General features: G+C 41.6%; 1 protein-coding gene across 4 annotated transcripts; it reads left to right on the forward strand.

Moving 5' to 3' along the window:
- The first annotated feature begins 4184 nt into the window (after positions 1–4184).
- znf362b (zinc finger protein 362b) lies at positions 4185–17360 on the forward strand. Of its 4 annotated transcripts, none has more exons than XM_086051956.1 (9): positions 4185–4369; positions 7780–7843; positions 8085–8337; positions 8514–8618; positions 10452–10770; positions 13255–13479; positions 13577–13655; positions 13750–13908; positions 15465–17360. In XM_086051956.1, the coding sequence occupies exons 2-9, from the start codon at positions 7781–7783 to the stop codon at positions 15579–15581; spliced, it is 1320 nt and encodes a 439-aa protein (XP_085908082.1). In that variant the 5' UTR covers positions 4185–4369; position 7780; the 3' UTR covers positions 15582–17360. The 4 variants fall into 4 exon arrangements, with proteins under 4 accessions (XP_085908082.1, XP_085908072.1, XP_085908064.1 ...); XM_086051946.1 differs by lacking the exon at positions 4185–4369 and adding an exon at positions 4429–4972; XM_086051938.1 differs by lacking the exon at positions 4185–4369 and adding an exon at positions 5006–6282.
- The last annotated feature ends 1053 nt before the right edge of the window (positions 17361–18413 follow it).

Below are 18413 nucleotides of genomic sequence, written 5' to 3' on the forward strand. Positions count from 1 at the left end.
TTTGTTCCATGACAGCACTCACAACACAAAACACATACAGTAATGACTAATTAAATTGAATGTTTTTCTCTCGATCAATGGAAATTGTGCTGCTCCTTCTAGAGTGTGCGCCTTGGCCACCTGGAGGCAGTATAATACATAATACCAGAGGTGGGCATTCCGACGGACTGGTCCACCTGTCCGTCACTGACGGACGCCAGTTATGATGACGTTAGACGACACTTAAATGAGCCTTAAAAAATAAAAAAGACACACTAAGTACAGACAGAAGTGGTGGATTTTCGTCCGTCTGTGTAATCATAACTAACCTGGTCAAGTCCGAAGGGACCTCACAGTCCATCATTGACGGATGCCCGGTTTGCTGACGAGAGAAACATGACCAAGACTGCATTGACTGTATATGTACAGCAGATGACAGTATGCGCCAAAGAGAGAATCATGAGTTAGTCAGGCTGACTAATTAATAAGATAAGAAGTAATAAAGTAGCTTTGAATACAGAGACAATTCTACAGAGAAGTTCTTCTGAGTTAAGTTTTACGTTTCTATTTTTATTTTTGAAAAAGATTGGGTTAGGAGGTTGTGAAACGGTATTTTGCTTTAGTAAAATGCCCACCTCTTCATAGTACACTCGTGGCCAAAGGTTTTGAGAATGATACAAATTTTCACAAAATCTACTGCCTCATTTTTTATGAGGGCAGTATGCATGTACTCTACGATGTTTTGAAGTGTGATCAGATGAATTGCAATTAATTTAAAGTCCCTCTTTGCCGTTAATTTAACTTCAAGGAGAGAGGTTCGGGGTGCCCAAGAAAGTCCATAAAACGCCAGGATTGTCTCCTCAAGTTAATTCAGCTGCGATGTCGAAATCTTTTTGTTGTTGTTTTGCCGGTCGTTGTTTACTACCAAGCAAAACCCCTCCTCTCCCCGATGTGTGCGAATGAAGTGGCTGCGTCATTCGGGTTTCAAATTTGCTCCGATCAAACGCTAGCGCTCCTTCTTCTCCTACTTTTTCTTCATCCCATTCTTCCTTTTCATCTCCCCTACGTGCAGACCGAATGTGTGCAGTACACAGCGTTCCCACCGGGGCGTTCCCGATGCAAGTAAGCACATGCAGGTGGGTAACTAGTGGCGCATTTGAAGTGTTCGGAGGCAATTTGTGTTATTTGCCCATTTCGCCGAGTAGGTTGAGATGAACTTTGGCCGCCTCGATTAGTGGGCCGGACTAAAATCCACCTCCGCCCTTGCTTAGTCCGTCCCTTTTTTAAAACTTGGCACCCCCGTCCTCCATCCCAAAAATGGGCGTCCATCCGGGACGGAGGGACGGACCGTTCCGCCCTCGTGATGGGCTGCCCAGCTCTGGAATGCCCTTCCAGATTGTTTGAAGTATTCGGTAAAAAGCTTGGCTTCAGAAGAAAAGGTGAGCGCTACCATTGGTCCTGTGTCATGCCAACAGTAAAGTATCCAGAAACCATTCGTGTGTGGGGTTGCATCTCAGCCCAGGGACTGAGTTCACGCACAATGTTGCCTAAGAATGCAGCCATGAATAGAAAACGGTACCAAAACATCCTCGGAGAGCAACTTCTCCCAACCATCCAAGAACTGCTTGGTGAAGCGCAATACCGTTTCAGGCATGATGGAGCACCTTGCCATAAAGAAAAATTGATAACTCAGGGAACAAAACACTGAAATTTTGGGTCCATGGCCAGGAAACTCCCCAGACCTTAATCCCATTGAGAATTTGTGGTCAATCCCCAAGAGGACAAATCAGAACTCACAATTTCTGACAAACGCCAAGCATTGAATCTGCAAGAATGGGCTGTCATCAGTCAGGATGTGGCCCAGAAGGTAATTGACAGCATGCCAGGGTGAATTGCAGAGGTCTTGAAAAAGAAGAGTCAACATTGCAAATATGTACTCTCTGTATAAACTTAATGTATTACCGTAAACATCAATAAAAACCTTTGACATTGGTGAAATGCTTGTTGTTGTATTGTATTCTATCATATTAAAATATCACCAAAATATCTAAAAAATACGGTAGCAACAAACTTTGTGAAAAACAATATATGAGTCATTCTCAAAACTTTTGGCCACGGCTGTACACATGAAGGAGATGAGGAGTCACAATTGTTCAGTAAACTGCAGTAATATTCATTCCTCACAGAGGATAAATAATACATACATATGAGTTGTATGCATGAATTATAACTTGCATCAGGTTTTTTAAGGATTTGATTCATTTACACAGGAGAAAGCAACAATTGAATAGCTGTCCAGTATAGTGATCACTGACCACTGTCCTGGAAAAGGTTAAGGCGATGTTATGAGGCTGTTTTAAATATGAAATGTGTAACTGTCTTTTTCACATGTTTAGTTTGACAGTTAGCTTCAAGTGGGAGTAGCAATAAACAGCATGAAGCCTCCGTTTTAAAGAGGGACTGGCCAAATTAACATTTATGGCACGCTTAATAATGAGTTAGTTAAACTGTGAAAATCACCAAAAAGCTGAAAGGTACACCTCTATATTGCCATACAATTCGATATTGATTTAATGGCCATCCATATTGGCCACTAATCATGGAAGTGACATTACTAGTGTGTCCTTCTCAGGGCTTTGATCGATTCCAACTGGACTGCTAGATTTTTCTTTGAAGATGTTTCGCCTCTCATTCGAGTAGGCTTGATGAGTTCATGCAACGACACTGCACCAGCAAGTCCTCACCAAGCCTTGCTGCATGTAGTTGCAATCAATTCTGAGAATAAAATGACCTGGTTGGATGAGAATATCCACAAGCATGCAAGTGTGTCATCTTGCTGATCCGCTAATCATTCCTGGTATTGACGAGTGCTCAAAATGAAAGTGCTTGTACCTGAAAAAAAGTGGTTTCAGTACTTTAGTTGGAGCAATTGTAATCCCTTTCACTTTCAGTGCTTCCCAACCTTTTTTTTTTAACATTTTAAAGTGGAAGTCAACCCAAGCATTTTTTTCCAGAATATGTTCTATGAAGGCCCACTAGTTGAAATACGGCATTCTGATTAATATTGCGTTAGTGGAATATAAGTTATGCAGCAAAATGCACCCACTTTTAGCCATCTCAGTTCTATCGACCGAAGATGACATCGAAGTTGCTCAGGGCTCAGATAACAACCAATCACAGCTAGGGTGACCATATGTCCTGATTTGCGAGGGACTTTCCCGCATTTTAATGATTTTTGATGCGTCCCGCAAATTGACTCGCTGTCCCGCACGTCTGATCGGCAGGCACCAATTTTCAAACGTGCGTCTAAAATCTTGTTTTTTATTAGACGCCTGTGTGCTGAGAGCAGACAACACACAGTGGATGCTATTATGGGGGCGGGTCTCGGGCTCTGTGTAGGAGGGGGGTTTCATCAGTGCTTTCCTTGGTCTTGGAAGTGCATAGTGCTGCTATGGTGGACACGTATGTTCACAACTGAATTGATTGTAGTTACAGAATTGTTATCTCCTGAATATTTTTGATATACTTCTTGTTTTATTTTCGTTTTATGCTGTGGCTGTTTAATTTGAAAATAAATTGAATTGCAGTAGTTGTAGTAGCCTGTCTTTGTTTGGATTGTCTTTAAAACCATTTTAACTGGCTGGTGGCAAGTCAAGAATGTTGCCCGCTTCTTGTCCAAAGTCAGCTGGGATGGGATCGACTCCAGTTTACCCGCAACATTAGTAGATTGTGAAGGACCCGCGTGATCAGAGGCGAATATCGGTAAATGATGCAGTACAACATACAGCCAAACTTGGAGTTTAATACAACTGAGTTCCCTAATTGTGTGTACAGTTTGGATTATCACATTTATTTTGCAATCATTCTCATCAACAACATTACATCAACAACATTACAGAAAAAAACTGAAAACTACATGCACTTCTTGACATATAGCTCACATGTAATTATTATATGCAAATGTAGCAGCCTGGGTGTGAGCGCATATATTCTTTTTAGGCCACTTCCTTTTTGCATAATAATTTTCACGACTTGTACGCATTTGCTCATTAAAAAGCTGTGAAGACCCCCCCCCCCCCCCCAACTGTAACAGAAACACACGGGCAGTCTTACTCTATTCTAATCTAACGCTATTAAAATGGGTCAGAGAGTTAAAAAAATAAAATAAATAAAAAAACATGAAAAGCCAGCCTAAAACTAATTTCTTCAGTCTGCGTGCGTCTGTGCGTGCTTGCAGCTCCATCGAGGTTGCAGCACTGGTGGCACCCAGAAGTGAACAAAGCGACCCGGAAGCGTTGCTCGCAACGGAGGCAGGCAGAAAGAACAGCCAGCCTTTTTTGTGTATATGAAAGCTGTGCTCGCAAGACAATAGCTGCAGTCAGGACCAGAGGTATTTATTTGTGCATGTATTTTCGTTCGATTATCTGCTCCAAACGGCTGCACCGTGCACGAAAAAAAATAGCAACCCGCCGTCCTTTTCATTCGTCCAAAAGTTGCAGAATTAATAAAAGAAAATAAAACAAAAGAAAAAAAGCGCACAAAGTTGTATTTGGTTAAGATGGCACGTCGCCCTTCACTGCATAGTCGAGGCGTTGTGTGGAGGAAAGATAGGTGTTCGTTTATGGGCCGTTGAGCTTAAGACCGCATCTTGTCTTCTGTTTCCGCGCTGCTTTTTCTTTTCCCTCCCCCCTCGACAGGGCATGGTTGTTGTAGGAAGTGTCAGTTTTTTTAAGGGGTGGGGAGGCCGGGCTATTCAAAGCTGCAAGGGGCCGTAAACAATCCATCATGCTAACATGGACGCGATAAATACACGATACGCTACACGACTACACGACCTCGGCGGCAAAGACGCGCTCACTACATTTTTGGGGAGGGGGAGGGAGAAGAAGACTGCAGAATATGGCGTCCCGCCTTATAAAAATAAGGCTGCCATTTTTGTTTCTCTTTTGTCCGGGAATGTTTTAAGATGGACCGTCTGGGGCTAGTCGAAAATGTGAGCTCCGAAAAACTCCCGCAGCCTGACGATGGGCTTTCGGAGGTGGCCGAACACGGGCCACACAAAGGCAAAGTTTCGAATTAATAAAAAAAAAAAAAAAAAATCCAAAACGTCGACTTAACTAGTTCCTGTACGGAGACACGAACATCATAGCAAAAAGGCCAGATAGGCCAGATGAAAAGACAATAAAAACTACATATAAAAGCTAACCCCTACGCTTCAGCAGGCCAGTATTTATATTTAAATTTGGATAACATTTAGATGTTTGAACTGCAACTCGTGGCGGCAATCTGCACACTCGAGTCAAACTTTTGTTATAATATGACGCCTCAATTTGTCACCTTTTCATTCGTCCTTTTCAAATGAAAAACTGTATACAATATTTTATGAATACAAACATACTTTAAACGTCTAATGAGATCAATTAGATTGCAAAACTAGTCTTAAAAGTAAAGTAATTAAATAAGAATGGATTACTTGATTTAGGCAAAATTATCTGACACGAGATTACTGACAACAAACAAACATAGCTAGCCTCAAAACACCCACCAATGTTTGAAAACTTAATGTATAGAATTATAGACCTAAAGAATTATAGAATTTCTTGTTTGAGGCTAACACATACCTTAAAAATGCTTAAAGCAAGTGAAATACTCTTCCTCCAAATCTGCTTGTTAAGAACAAATATCTTTGCAGACAAAGAGCAAAGCATTTCATCAGACCATAATACGTACCCACGTGAATTTTGGAGGTTTCAAGAGTGTTATTGCAAAAATGTAGCCCTGCGAGTATGTTTTTCTTTATAAGATAAGATTTCCGTTTTACCACCCATTGCCCACACGAAGATGGGAGATTGTTGTCACATTTACTAAACAGTCAGTACTTGCTCCTGCAGCTCCTTGAACATTGCTGTCGGCCTCTTAGCTCAGGGGTGGCCAACCACTCAAAGGCAAAGAGAGCCACAATTTTGACCGTTACTGCAAAGATCCACAAAATACCCATATGCATTCATAAACCTCTCCCGCGAGTCCCGTCACTCCCGAATACTCGTTTGCATGTTCCGATAAACTCCCGTCCATTGTATACCTTTTTAGCCCGTGAAATGTTCTTAGCAAGTTGATATGAGTGCTTCATAAATTTTGGAAACAACGATGTGTACTTTTCTGCTCGACCTATAAGTGAACAACCTGTGTTTGAGAAGTTCATTCCTGGTGTTAGAATGGAGGGAACTCAAGTGCCGCTGAAGATTTGAAGCCTTGAAAGGTTCTAATGATGCCCAGGCAGAATTACTTGCCATTACGTATTTGGTAGGGCAACTCTACTCAACTTTGTTTCCCTCCAAGTCATTTGTGTATAAGTGCATGCGCTTGGTATGCAGGCACTTCGTACCTTGATTGACGAATGTAATCCGTTCCATCACCGCATTCAAACGAGCCCCCCCAACACACACACACACACACACACACACCCACACACACACACACACACACACACACACACACACACTGTACTGCTCACTTTGTGTAAAATAGACAATATCAAATGCTCACGGTTTGATGTCACGGTATGATATTTATAACGGCCAATCATGGCTCAACTTCAGAAAACAGGTGAGCCATGATTGGTCCTTATTTGAGCCCTGAGCAACTTTGATGTCATCTTCAGTCAACAGAAGTGACAAAATGGCCGCCTCCTGAGATGGCTAAAAGTGGGTGAATTTGCTGCTTAATTTATATTCCACAAACACAATATTCATCAGAATGCCGTATTTAAACTTGTGGGCCTGCATAGAATAGGGCTGTGCAATTAATCCAAATTCAATTACAATTACGATTATTACACTCCATAATTACAGAATTGGCATGATTGTAAAAAATGATTATTAATATTCTTTTATATCCAACAAGGAACAATTTCCTTTGTTCACACAAGGAAATCATGCTTGAATTTATACATTTGCACCTTTTGTAACAATTTTATAACAACACACTATAAATTTTGATTTGTTTTATTTGTCTTTGTATTTTGGACATTTAAACATTTTCTCATTTTGGACCAAAAATTGAATAATCGTGATTTCAATTATTACCAAAAATAATCATGATATATATATATATATATATATATATATATATATATATATACAAAAATAATCATATATTTTTTTTCATAATCGAGCAGCACTAGTATAGAACATATTCTGGAAAAAAATATGTTTGGGCTTTAATGGTGAAGACATTTTGAATGTACTTATCTTGGTCTCCTTATTTTATACCACAAAAATCCGGTATTTGAACACGTGTGTATACTTTGTCTATCAGTAATGCTGCACCCCTCCAGCTTTTTTGCTCTTTTCTCATGTAGAGTTGAACTGCTGAGGCAAGGCAACATCAGCTTGGAAACACATACCTTTGGTCAAAATTTCCAGAGTAGAACAGTAAAGAGTAAACCCGTGCTTTTGCAACTTACACATGTCCACCATGCCCTTGGGAATGTTCAGCGTGAGTGACACCGTGATTGCGTTCCTTCTTGCCATATGGAAAACAATGTGAATATGATATACCGCTCACGTTGTCTGCTTCGCAGCGAGAATTCAACCTCCTAGTCGCTTTTTTGAGAAATAGTCACTAGAGCAGTCAAAAAGTCAACAGTGTCTGCTTTTGTACAGACGCCACAAAATACAAATCAAGTTAAAGGAATAAATCATTCAGAGCATCCTGGAATTAATCAGCAAAATTTATTTTTACAGCTCAAAATGATTCCCACTCTTATGTTAGTGTCTCATTCAATGTTTTGAATTTTAGGATGGCAGAGCCTCGATTTAACAACCCTTATTTTTGGCCGCCACCGCCATCCATGCCCGGCCAGGTAAGTCAGCTTTTCACGTATCTCTAATGTTTCTATCTTCTGTTGTTAGCATGTGTGAATTGGCGAGTGATGACAAAAAGCTATTAGATCAAGTGTCATGTCACATTTTTGAAAATAAAACCTGATGAAACGCTCAAACTAATGTTTTTCGTCTTTGTTTGTGTCGTAGTCATTTGTCCTGGAAGAAACACATGTTGACAGTGTCACTTTTCAGTTGAGCATGACCCATTAACCCTTTCAGCTGGATAACCTGGTGCTCATAAACAAGATCAAGGAGCAACTAATGGCAGAGAAGATCAGACCCCTGCATATGCCGCCTACGTCCACCTCTTCCCAGCAACCTTTGCTGGTGCCCACCTCGTCCCCGGAAGGCACCGGCTCCCAGCATGGCATGCAGGTTCCCAAGCCACAGTCGCAACAGGTGCCGGGCCACCACGCACAGCAGCATTCGGACGTCACTTTGCACGCACGTTCAGGTTCCAGCTCCGGACCAGGTAGTAAACTTTTCTCCTCTTTCTTGTTATCCTTAAAACCTCTCATGAAATTCCCTCAAGTTTTATTTCTATTTATACCAATACACTCAATAAAGACAAGAGTCTGCAAAGACTTGTCTTGCGAACTGCCGGTCAAAGATATGAGTAACGTTTGATATAATCTCCTTAAATCCCAGACGGAAGCATGGATGACAAGTCGGCTGTGAAGGCCAAAGGATTATGGGAGGACTGGCACATGAGGCAACTGAGTGAGCAGCACGCCCGCGCCAACCATCGCTCAGGTACTGCAGATTTTATATCTAGGAAAATAAGTGACACGCAAGCTAAAATTTGCCTTGTCTTGCTCGCTTGGTGTTGTGTCACTATGTGGGCCCACATAAAGTTCACCGTTTATTAAACACGGTGGCACACGACCTTTAACCTGTGGCTCACACTACATGACAGACGTTTGAGCACATACTTCCTGCTAGTTATATACCCTACAATGCTCTGCATGCCGATATATTATGGTAGCCTGAATAACACAAAATACATTAACGCTTGGGAATTGAAAAAACATCGAGCCATTCTGTACATTTTAGCATCCTGGAAGATGGATTTTCATTGTGTAGACATGGCTAGCTAACTGCACGCTGTAGTGATAGAAATGGGCCACGTACTTAGAACCAGGGTTATAATCATTTGGGATTCTTCCTTGTAGTTTTGTTTTTTAAATGTAGTTTTAATTAGATTTCAGTGTGAATTTGTTAGTATTTATTTTTTCCAAAAGGCTTCATTTTAGTTTTGTTTTTATTAGTTTTATTATTATTATTTTTTAATATGGTCTCTTTTTTTTTTAAAAGTCACAGTAAGTATTGTGGCGCAACATCTAAAGCTGGGGTATTAATTGAAATTTAGTAGTAATTTCGATTTTGGCTTCTCACAATCATAAAACATAATCAAAGAAAAATTATGTGTATCGGCGCTGTGTGTTGCTACGTTATGAACGTACCCATCTTTTGGGGACGGGGCGGAGATCTCGTGTTTACTGAACCTTTTTTTTAATTCAATCAATCAAATTTTATTTATATAGCACTTTTCGTATATCAGTCACCCCAGGATTTCTCAAAGTTGCTATCGCAACTATTAACGCAAAATCAAGAGAGTCCCACGAAAATTATCAACTGAAGTATCACAAACTCCCTTGTGTAGAAAATGTTACTTGTGTACAAAATCCTACTTGATTATAATCACACTAAAAATGATTGTAAATGTACTATTACATGTTTCACATGCTCCTAACAACATTCACAAATTGTTTTGAAAATTTGATTTATTGCCCACCTGTAGTTATTTCACAGGACAGGCTGATGATTTGATCTTACATTTTATCAAGGCACGCAGTTGGGGAATAAAGTGCTAAAGGTTTTCACTTTCTTGTCAGATCTGTGAAGCTATCAACATCTCACAGTTTGTTAGTGACCACCCAGCTACTGAATCCCCCCCCCCGTAATATGCTTGGACCCCCCCAGGTGCCAGACAAGATAATTGATTTTTGGTATTTTCAGATTTTTATTTTATTTTTTCAAAATTTCCCCTCATCCTCCATAGGTAACATATAATGAATTTTTATTAGCGTTTTCTGATCAGTTTGGGGTTTTGTAAAAAAGGTTTTTGCTGTGTGGAACCCCTGAGAAGGAAAAAAAATCCTAGCTCCGCCAGTGCCTGGAAATAAATATGTACACTGTACTCTAAAATTAAAAATTCACCTTGTTCAGAAGAGACATTATTTCTGTAGGGGGTGTGAGACCATATCAAAAGATTTTGGGAGTGAGATGTAAGACGTAGGTAGGGAAGTGCTGTTATGGATAAAACATCTTTCAAGTTGTCTTCAAAAGTAGTCTGCAATGTAAAAAAAAAAAAAATAGAATCTATAAAAGACATGGATACATTGCAGGCCTTAAAACTGTAAATTCTGACTGTTATCCTTACATTCCAGTTTAATATTAAATTACTTGAACAACATATGTATTGTCAACCTTATATTGAAATGAAATTTCAGTGTCATAACATAACATAGTTGTATGTAGTCAGTGAAAGAGTGTAATAGAATTTCCTGCCCGCCACCACCACAGGTCTGGCTCCTTCATCCCGACCCGAACACCAGAGCACCACTGACGCCCTAACCCCCACGACGCCGACCTCCAGCAGCCATAATCGGCTGGGTGGCGCCCCCTCTCTCAACATCATCTCTGGGTTGGCGAGTGGTCCTGGCATGGACCACATGAAAGTCGGAGGCCTGGCGGGACTGTTGGGGCCCCCACCCAAGGCACCACGGGGACGAAAGAAGATTAAAGCTGAGAACCCCTCAGGTCCTTTGCTGGTGGTCCCCTACCCTATTCTAGCAGACCAAGGCTGCGTCACTGTGGCACCCAAAGAGGGCAAAACATACAGGTTGGTCACTCAAAGCTGCTGTTCTCTCACCAAGATAGTTCCCATGGATTTATGTTGCGCTCACTTCCGTCCTAATTTACATCACCGCACTTTTCAGAATGAAGCAGGTTTTTTTTTTTTTGTGTGTGTAAGCGTTCACATTACATTATAAATGCGACCTCGGTCTTGTCTGCTGTATGAACACATGCGTCGTCGAAGTGGCCCGCATGCGCAGAAGGAGAGACGACGTCACTCCCGACATGTTTTAAATTTAAAATTTTAAATATAGTCAATTGCTCTCTTCAGACAGGCGTCTTCCCCGCTGCCTTTAAAACGGCGGTGGTGAAGCCCCTTCTGAAGAAGAGCGGTTCTGACCCGAGCGTTTTTAATAACTACAGACCCGTATCCAACTTACCGTTTTTAAGTAAGATTTTAGAAAAACTGGTTTTCATCCAGTTGAATCATTTTTTAAATACAAATAATATTTTGGAGAAATATCAATCTGGTTTTAGGATGAACCACAGTACGGAGACTGCTCTTTTAAGGATCTTAAATGATATTAGGTGCACTGCAGACGTGAGAAAACTCACAGTCTTGGTGCTACTGGATCTAAGCGCTGCTTTTGATACAGTAGATCACCAAATTTTATTAAATAGACTTAAAAATCTAGTGGGCATCTCTGGTACTGTTTTTGACTGGTTTTATTCCTATCTCACAGACCGATATTTCTTTGTAAGTATGGATACTTGTTCCTCTAAAACTCATGAAATTAAATGTGGGGTTCCTCAAGGTTCGATTTTAGGCCCCTTACTTTTTAATCTTTATATGCTTCCCCTCGGGGATGTCATCAGGGGACACGGCATCAGCTTTCACAGCTATGCTGATGACACGCAGCTGTATATTGCCGTGTCTCCTGATGACACAGGACCCATTGGTACCCTTTTAAATTGCATTTTAGATATCAAGTCATGGATGGCAGATAATTTCCTACAGCTCAATGAGGACAAGACTGAGGTCTTAGTTATCGGTCCCGAAGGTCAGAGAGAGAAGCTTTTACCAAAACTACACATTTTTAATCCCTCACACTGTGTGAAGAACCTTGGCGTCATTTTTGACTCTGAGCTCAGTTTTATTCCTCATATTAAAAATGTAACCAAGATTGGTTTTTATCACCTTAAGAATATCGCCAGAGTCCGCCCGTTTCTCTCTCAGGCTAACACGGAAGTGCTGATGCATGCCTTTATTTCCTGTCGTTTAGATTACTGTAATGCCCTGCTCTCTGGCCTCCCGAAAAAGAGCATTTCACCACTGCAACTACTGCAGAATTCAGCCGCTCGGGTGCTGACGAGAACCAGAGGGCGGGAGCACATTACGCCAGTTTTGAAATTGCTGCATTGGCTCCCTGTGTGTTTCAGGATCGATTTTAAAGTACTTTTATTAGTTTATAAATGTGTTAATGGTCTTGGGCCGTCTTATTTATCTGATTTGCTTTTATCATACCAGCCCTCGCGGATCCTGAGGTCCTCTGGCGCCGGCCTTTTATTTATTCCAAGGGTGAGGACCAAAATGCATGGCGAGGCTGCATTCAGCCATTTTGGTCCTCACCTTTGGAATAGCCTGCCAGAGGATGTCAGGTCTGCAGAGACTGTTGATATTTTTAAGAGGAAGCTCAAGACACACCTTTTTAGTTTGGCTTTCAACAACTTTTAAATAATTTATCTTTTCTTTTGATTGAAGATAATTCTATGTTTTGCTTTGAATGTTTTAAAGCACTTTGAGTTGCATTTTTATGTATGAAAAGTGCTATATAAATAAAATGTGATTGATTGATTGATTGATGTTTGCGGAAGTAAATGTGGTCCAGCGTGTTGGGGCGTTTGTACAGTGAAGCCATTAGGTCGGAGGTAGAAATACAGTCTTTGGGGAAAATCACGAGGCGACGCTTTAATATCTCATTTCATGGAGACATCACTAACTTACGTCACGTCACGGTGTGCGTAAAAAATTTATCGATTTGGCTGAATTACTACGATCGCCATAAATGTCCACTTTATGCTTCATGTTTCAAATGGGATTAAATTGAAGTAAAATATAAAGTCAATAGTGTTACTCAAAACAACTTTGCAGATTCGATCCCCGGTTCCAGTTCTGACAGGGCCACCACAACTTAGCTCGGGCTACCACTCAAAAAGGCTTAATGTCGGACCCTGTTTTATTTTTCCACTTGTTCATCTGTATTGAGCACATTTGATTCAACGTAAAATACACCTCACAACTGTGGCTTGAACCCTGTAATTGTGTAAATACCGCACATTATTTTTCGGAAGGTTGTTACAAGAACACGTAGCAATGCTATTGCATTAAAATCGACTTGTTTTTGTGGAGCTCGCATTTATTGTTGTGTTTGTAACTAAATTACGCGACTGCAAGAGGGAGGCAGAAAATGCAAAGTAACACATTCTGTTCAAGTGTTGAACGAGCTGACGCTGGGTCTTCTTGTTAAAGATGCAAAGTGTGCCCACTCACCTTCCTGACCAAGTCAGAGATGCAGATCCACTCCAAGTCTCACACAGAGGCCAAACCACACAAGTGTCCCCACTGCTCCAAGACATTCGCCAACGCCTCCTACCTGTCCCAGCACCTGCGTATCCACCTGGGCATTAAACCGTATCATTGCTCCTACTGCGAGAACTCTTTCCGCCAGCTCTCACATCTGCAGCAGCACACCAGGTCAGTCAGATGTTGGGGGCCTGCAATTAAAAAGAATGATTTGAAATAAAATAGGAATATTCATCATCACTTACTTGGTCCACTCCCTCTGTCGCAGAATCCACACCGGCGACCGGCCTTATAAATGCGCTCACCCCGGATGCGACAAGGCGTTTACGCAGCTGTCCAATCTGCAGGTCGGTTTATTTCTGCCACTCTAGCGTCAACACGCCGAGGGAGACGATAAGTCCAATGGTCCTGATGATGGCGATGATCAATGTTTCTTTCCAGTCCCACCAGAGGCAGCACAATAAAGACAAGCCGTACAAATGTCCCAACTGCTACCGTGCCTACGCCGACTCGGCATCGTTGCAGATCCACTTGTCGGCGCACGCCATCAAAAACGCCAAGGCCTACTGCTGTAGCATGTGTGGCCGGGCGTACACCTCAGTAAGTAAACCACCGCAATTGCGTGCGCACCTGTACCTCGGTGTAGCCATGATTCTTGTTTCTAAGTGACGCTTGTAGCGCAATAATGTGTACCGGTAATTCATTTTATTTATATCGCACCTCACAAAGTGCTCCACATGGTTAAACGACAGAAATACAGAAATGCAGTTTATATAAGGCAGGGAACAAAAGTCTCATTGGAATGCCTGTCAAAAATGGTGTTTCAAAACACAAAAAAAGAGGCTAGCAGAGCTCAACAGCTTGAAGCATTCCACACTTGAAGAGCAATTGGGTGCAAGGTTCCACCTCCTCAATTTGTTAATCTTGTGTAAGGGACAGTGACAGTGAACAAACAGGACAATAAAATGACAGAAAATGCACCAAACACAGAAGAACCCGGACAATTGAGGGTTCTGTAGTTTGGCTGCTTAGTGGGAAGTCAACCAGACTTTTTCCAGAATAATGTTCAATGCACGCCCACTAGTTGAGAAACAAGGCATTCTGATTCATATAGTGCTTGTGGAATATGAGTAAAGCAGCGCGGTGCAGATTTGAGAAGATTACCCCAAACAGGTGGCAACTTTGAGAGCCAAGTTGGCTCACCACATTCCACTGAAGTGAGCTGTGATCTATCTAGTCATGATTCATTGCCATGCAACTCACTCTGCATCTCATCTATACTATCAGGGTTAATAGAAAAAGGGAAGTGGTTAACGCTTTGTGTGGGTGAGTTTGAGAGAGGGAAAGAAAAGGTCACTTACTAAGATTCCAATTAGATTGAATGGTATTTTGAGGCTGCTCTGATAAGCTGCAAAGTCAGCTACTCGGAGCAGTCTTTATTGATTTAATTTTTTGGCTTATTCAGCAAGAGGATGAGGGGGTTTGGGGGGGGGGGTGTCATGGTCAGTGTCACTTTAATGCCAAAACTCTGGTAAATAATGCACAATTACCCCAATTAAGAAATTAAGAGCAGAATGCCAGAATTTTTGATATAATCAGTGATAGTATACTTTGAGTAAACAATTTCAATGTAACCTATTGAAGTCAGAGCAACAAATCCCATTCATTCGCAGTCTTTGTTAATGAGAGAGCTGTAAAGTAATACTTAAGTATTAGCTCAGGGAATTTCAATTAATGAGCTAAGAACACATTGAGCTTGCTTATTTTTCCGCATGAAAAAAATGTACTTTCATCAGATTAAAAAAAAACAAAAAAAAAAAGTAATTTCTTTAGGTACAGGTAAATATCCTAATAATATCTATCGCTGTAGTCATCATCCATATTGCATAATGCATGTTTTTCCAATATCGTGCAGCCCTAGATCCAAAGTCGTTTTTTTTTTTTTTACTAGTTTCAAGTTAAAAAGCGACATCATGGAATGAAAAGCATTGACATCACTGTACAGTGATGTCATAGCATCGCCAGAGGATCAATGCACTTTCCAATGTGTCCAATCAGATTCTTGCCCTCCTGCTGTGCTTCTTTTGGTATTGCGTGTAACTGTGTAAGCTTTGCAGATCAGTGTGTCTCACTGTGCATGTTGTCTGTCTTTGCAGGAGACCTACCTTATGAAGCACATGTCCAAACACACAGTGGTGGAACACCTAGTGAGCCACCAGTCCCCGCAGAGGACCGAGTCCCCCAGCATCCCCATACGGATCTCCCTTATCTGAGCTGTCTGGCGCCGAGTATCGGTTCTATTAAGAGTCCATGTTAGGCACGAGCCTCGCGGGCTCCGCACCTGCGGTCATCCACATAAGGCGTACATTAGCATTACGACAGCCGACGTGAGCATTCAGTGCGAGAGTCGAGAACGGGGGCGCCATTTAGTGAATGTAACAGTTTAGCTAGCTGTCGTCCAGAGGACGGGGGGGGGGGGGGTGGCAAAGAATGTCTTGTGTCAGATTTAACAAGCACTTTCGTAAGCGTCATGTCAACAGCCCGCGCCGTGTTTTCGTAAAGAGTCCTCTCGGAGAGTACCGGTAGATGATTCTTTATGAATACCGGCTCAGATGAATTGGCCATCAAACTTTTGCCTATTTTTTTTTTTTCTTCCTCTTCCTCCATTAAATGGGATTTCAAGATAGACCAGATAATAAATTCCTCTCCTAGAAAAAGAATTGATAAAGTTGTCAAATGTTTGCTGGGTGTGTTCTTGCAGACATCCAAAGAGAATCTTAAAGCACTTTTTAGGCCTTTGTTGCTTCGGCTCAAATTTTTTGAAATCTTGTTGGTTGGGAAAATGCCAAAGGGCATTATCTGTGGCAGCTAGGAGCAGTGACAGTGTAGAAGAAAAAAAAAAAAGAAAAAAAAAGGCTACCCTGTTACTGTTGTTTGTATTACTCACGTGGTTGTTCAAGAACACGCTTACAGGGTCGTCGAAATTTCGAGAGGCAATCATAGATGACAATGGAAGCATTTAATGATTGTATTGTTTTTATTGATGTGAGGAGGGAAGGAGTAGAGACGCATAAAGGGAAGCAAAGTTCTCACCTGCACCTAAATCCTTCACTCCCTGTTTGATGGCACCTTGGTGATCACATGACATGGTCACAGTAACACTGCTTTTTCTAAATGCCCATTCCCCTCGCCTTTCCCATGTCCTGCAAACTCGTGCCATATGTTGAAAGCCAATCTTGAAATATTAAGCTTTATTTGACAATAGGTTGCTGCACACTTGGAACAGGTGCCAGGTCTAATCAGCCATACCACACTTACTAAAAACATTCTGTACAAAAGCAGTATACAGTAATCCCTCGCCACTTTGCAGTCCAAGTTTCGCCGCCTCAGTGCATCGCAGGTTTTCGAAAAGTACTCATCAAAAAAACAAAAATGAAAAAATACAGTCATATCGGCAGCCATATTGCGGTAAGACATGTTGTTTCAAAACGATAGTTGACTTTGCACGTACCCACGGGCAGTACAAGGCGCGTGATTGGTTCCTGGCGCGAGATAGATCAATCGAGAGCACTGGTGGATTTATCCTGTTAGCTGGTTTGGCTGCGCATCATTAACTCATTCAGTGCCAAGGACATATATGTCTTGACATAGTATGTCTTTGTGATTGAATGAGTTCATCAATCAATATTTTAACTCATTCACTGCCAAGGAGATATTTATTTGCCTTTTTACAGTCCAGCCATTCAATCCCAGGAACTTATTTATATATTTTTCAAACGTTACGGGAAAAGAGGGTCTGAAAATGTCTGGCACTGAATGAGTTAAGGTAAGCCAATTTTCGGTTGAAAATGAAAACTTTCTGTTCCGTCCGCGTTCCGTCGTAATCATCCGCTGCCGGGCTTGCAGCGAACGTTCCTCTCACAAGCATATCTATGTCGGGGGGTTCGCAACGGCATTATAGAGGCACAAATCGTCCTGAAATGAAAACAAAAAATAAATATATGAAATAAAAAATAATAATACAGTCAACCTCTACTTCATGGTTTTCACCTTTCGCGGGGGGTGGGGGGTGGGGGGGGGGGGGGTTCTGGTTCCCATTAACCGCAATAAACGAGGGATTACTGCATATGTCATTTTACTTGAGCAGCAAGCATTAACTCCAACCATTGGACCAAAATGTGAAGTCACTGTATAGCACTCGGTAAGGATTTCATCATAAGCTTCATGCATAAGGAGTGAAGTGCAATACAAACATCCACAAGGCTTACACTTTGTCTTCACAGCGCTTCACTTTTCCCACATTTTGTGATGCAGCCTTATTACAAATCTGAATCTATTCCTTTCTTCCGCAATCCTACACCCATAATCAGAGCTGGTCCGTTTATAGCCTTTCGTCTACAATCGGGGTCCCTTCCGCTGTCCGTCTATCCACCTTTTTGTCAAGGGTGGGTATAGTAATCAATAGGTCGCTCCGTCCGTCTGTCACTTTAAACGCGCTTCCGTTCTAAAATGATCGCAATGGCTTAGCTCTTTGATGCAGGCAGTGGCATGCCAAGGGATCGGGATTGTCATCTGTGGGACCATATGGCCTCCAACCAAACGTTTACTACCGTACATATGAAGGTGAAAGGCTTCACGATGTCTGCACAAGTTGACCCAAAGTTCACATTTATCCCTCTTGAGTTTTTGGCTTCTGGAAACGAATAAGGAATACACAGACGGTCGAAGTGTCTGGAGTTGTTTCTGCAAATTCTATAGCAGCAGTGTTTACTCGGCATGTTTCGTTCTCGGGCAGAAAACAAGCAGCACTAACAGGAGTCGCCTGCGAGCGCGCGTCTGTACTTGCCTGTGTTGACCCTTTTCCGCACGGTGTGATGTCACTCGGGCTAAAAATAGCACTTGACTTAAACTATGTATGTTATGTATATTGTGGAAATTATGTTTTGGGATAATATACAAAAAAAAAAAAAATGTCACATATTAGGACCCGTTAACTGACCAAAATCATGCCAGCTGTAAAATACACTAATCAAGCAGCAAACCTACCTGTATCAAACGTAACAATCACCAATAGACGATTACATAGACGGACGAAAATACACTTC

This window comes from Filicampus tigris, chromosome 1 (assembly GCF_054856515.1).
Source record: "Filicampus tigris isolate MCC_2025a chromosome 1, RoL_Ftig_1.0, whole genome shotgun sequence".
Classification (NCBI taxonomy): Eukaryota; Metazoa; Chordata; class Actinopteri; order Syngnathiformes; family Syngnathidae; genus Filicampus; species Filicampus tigris.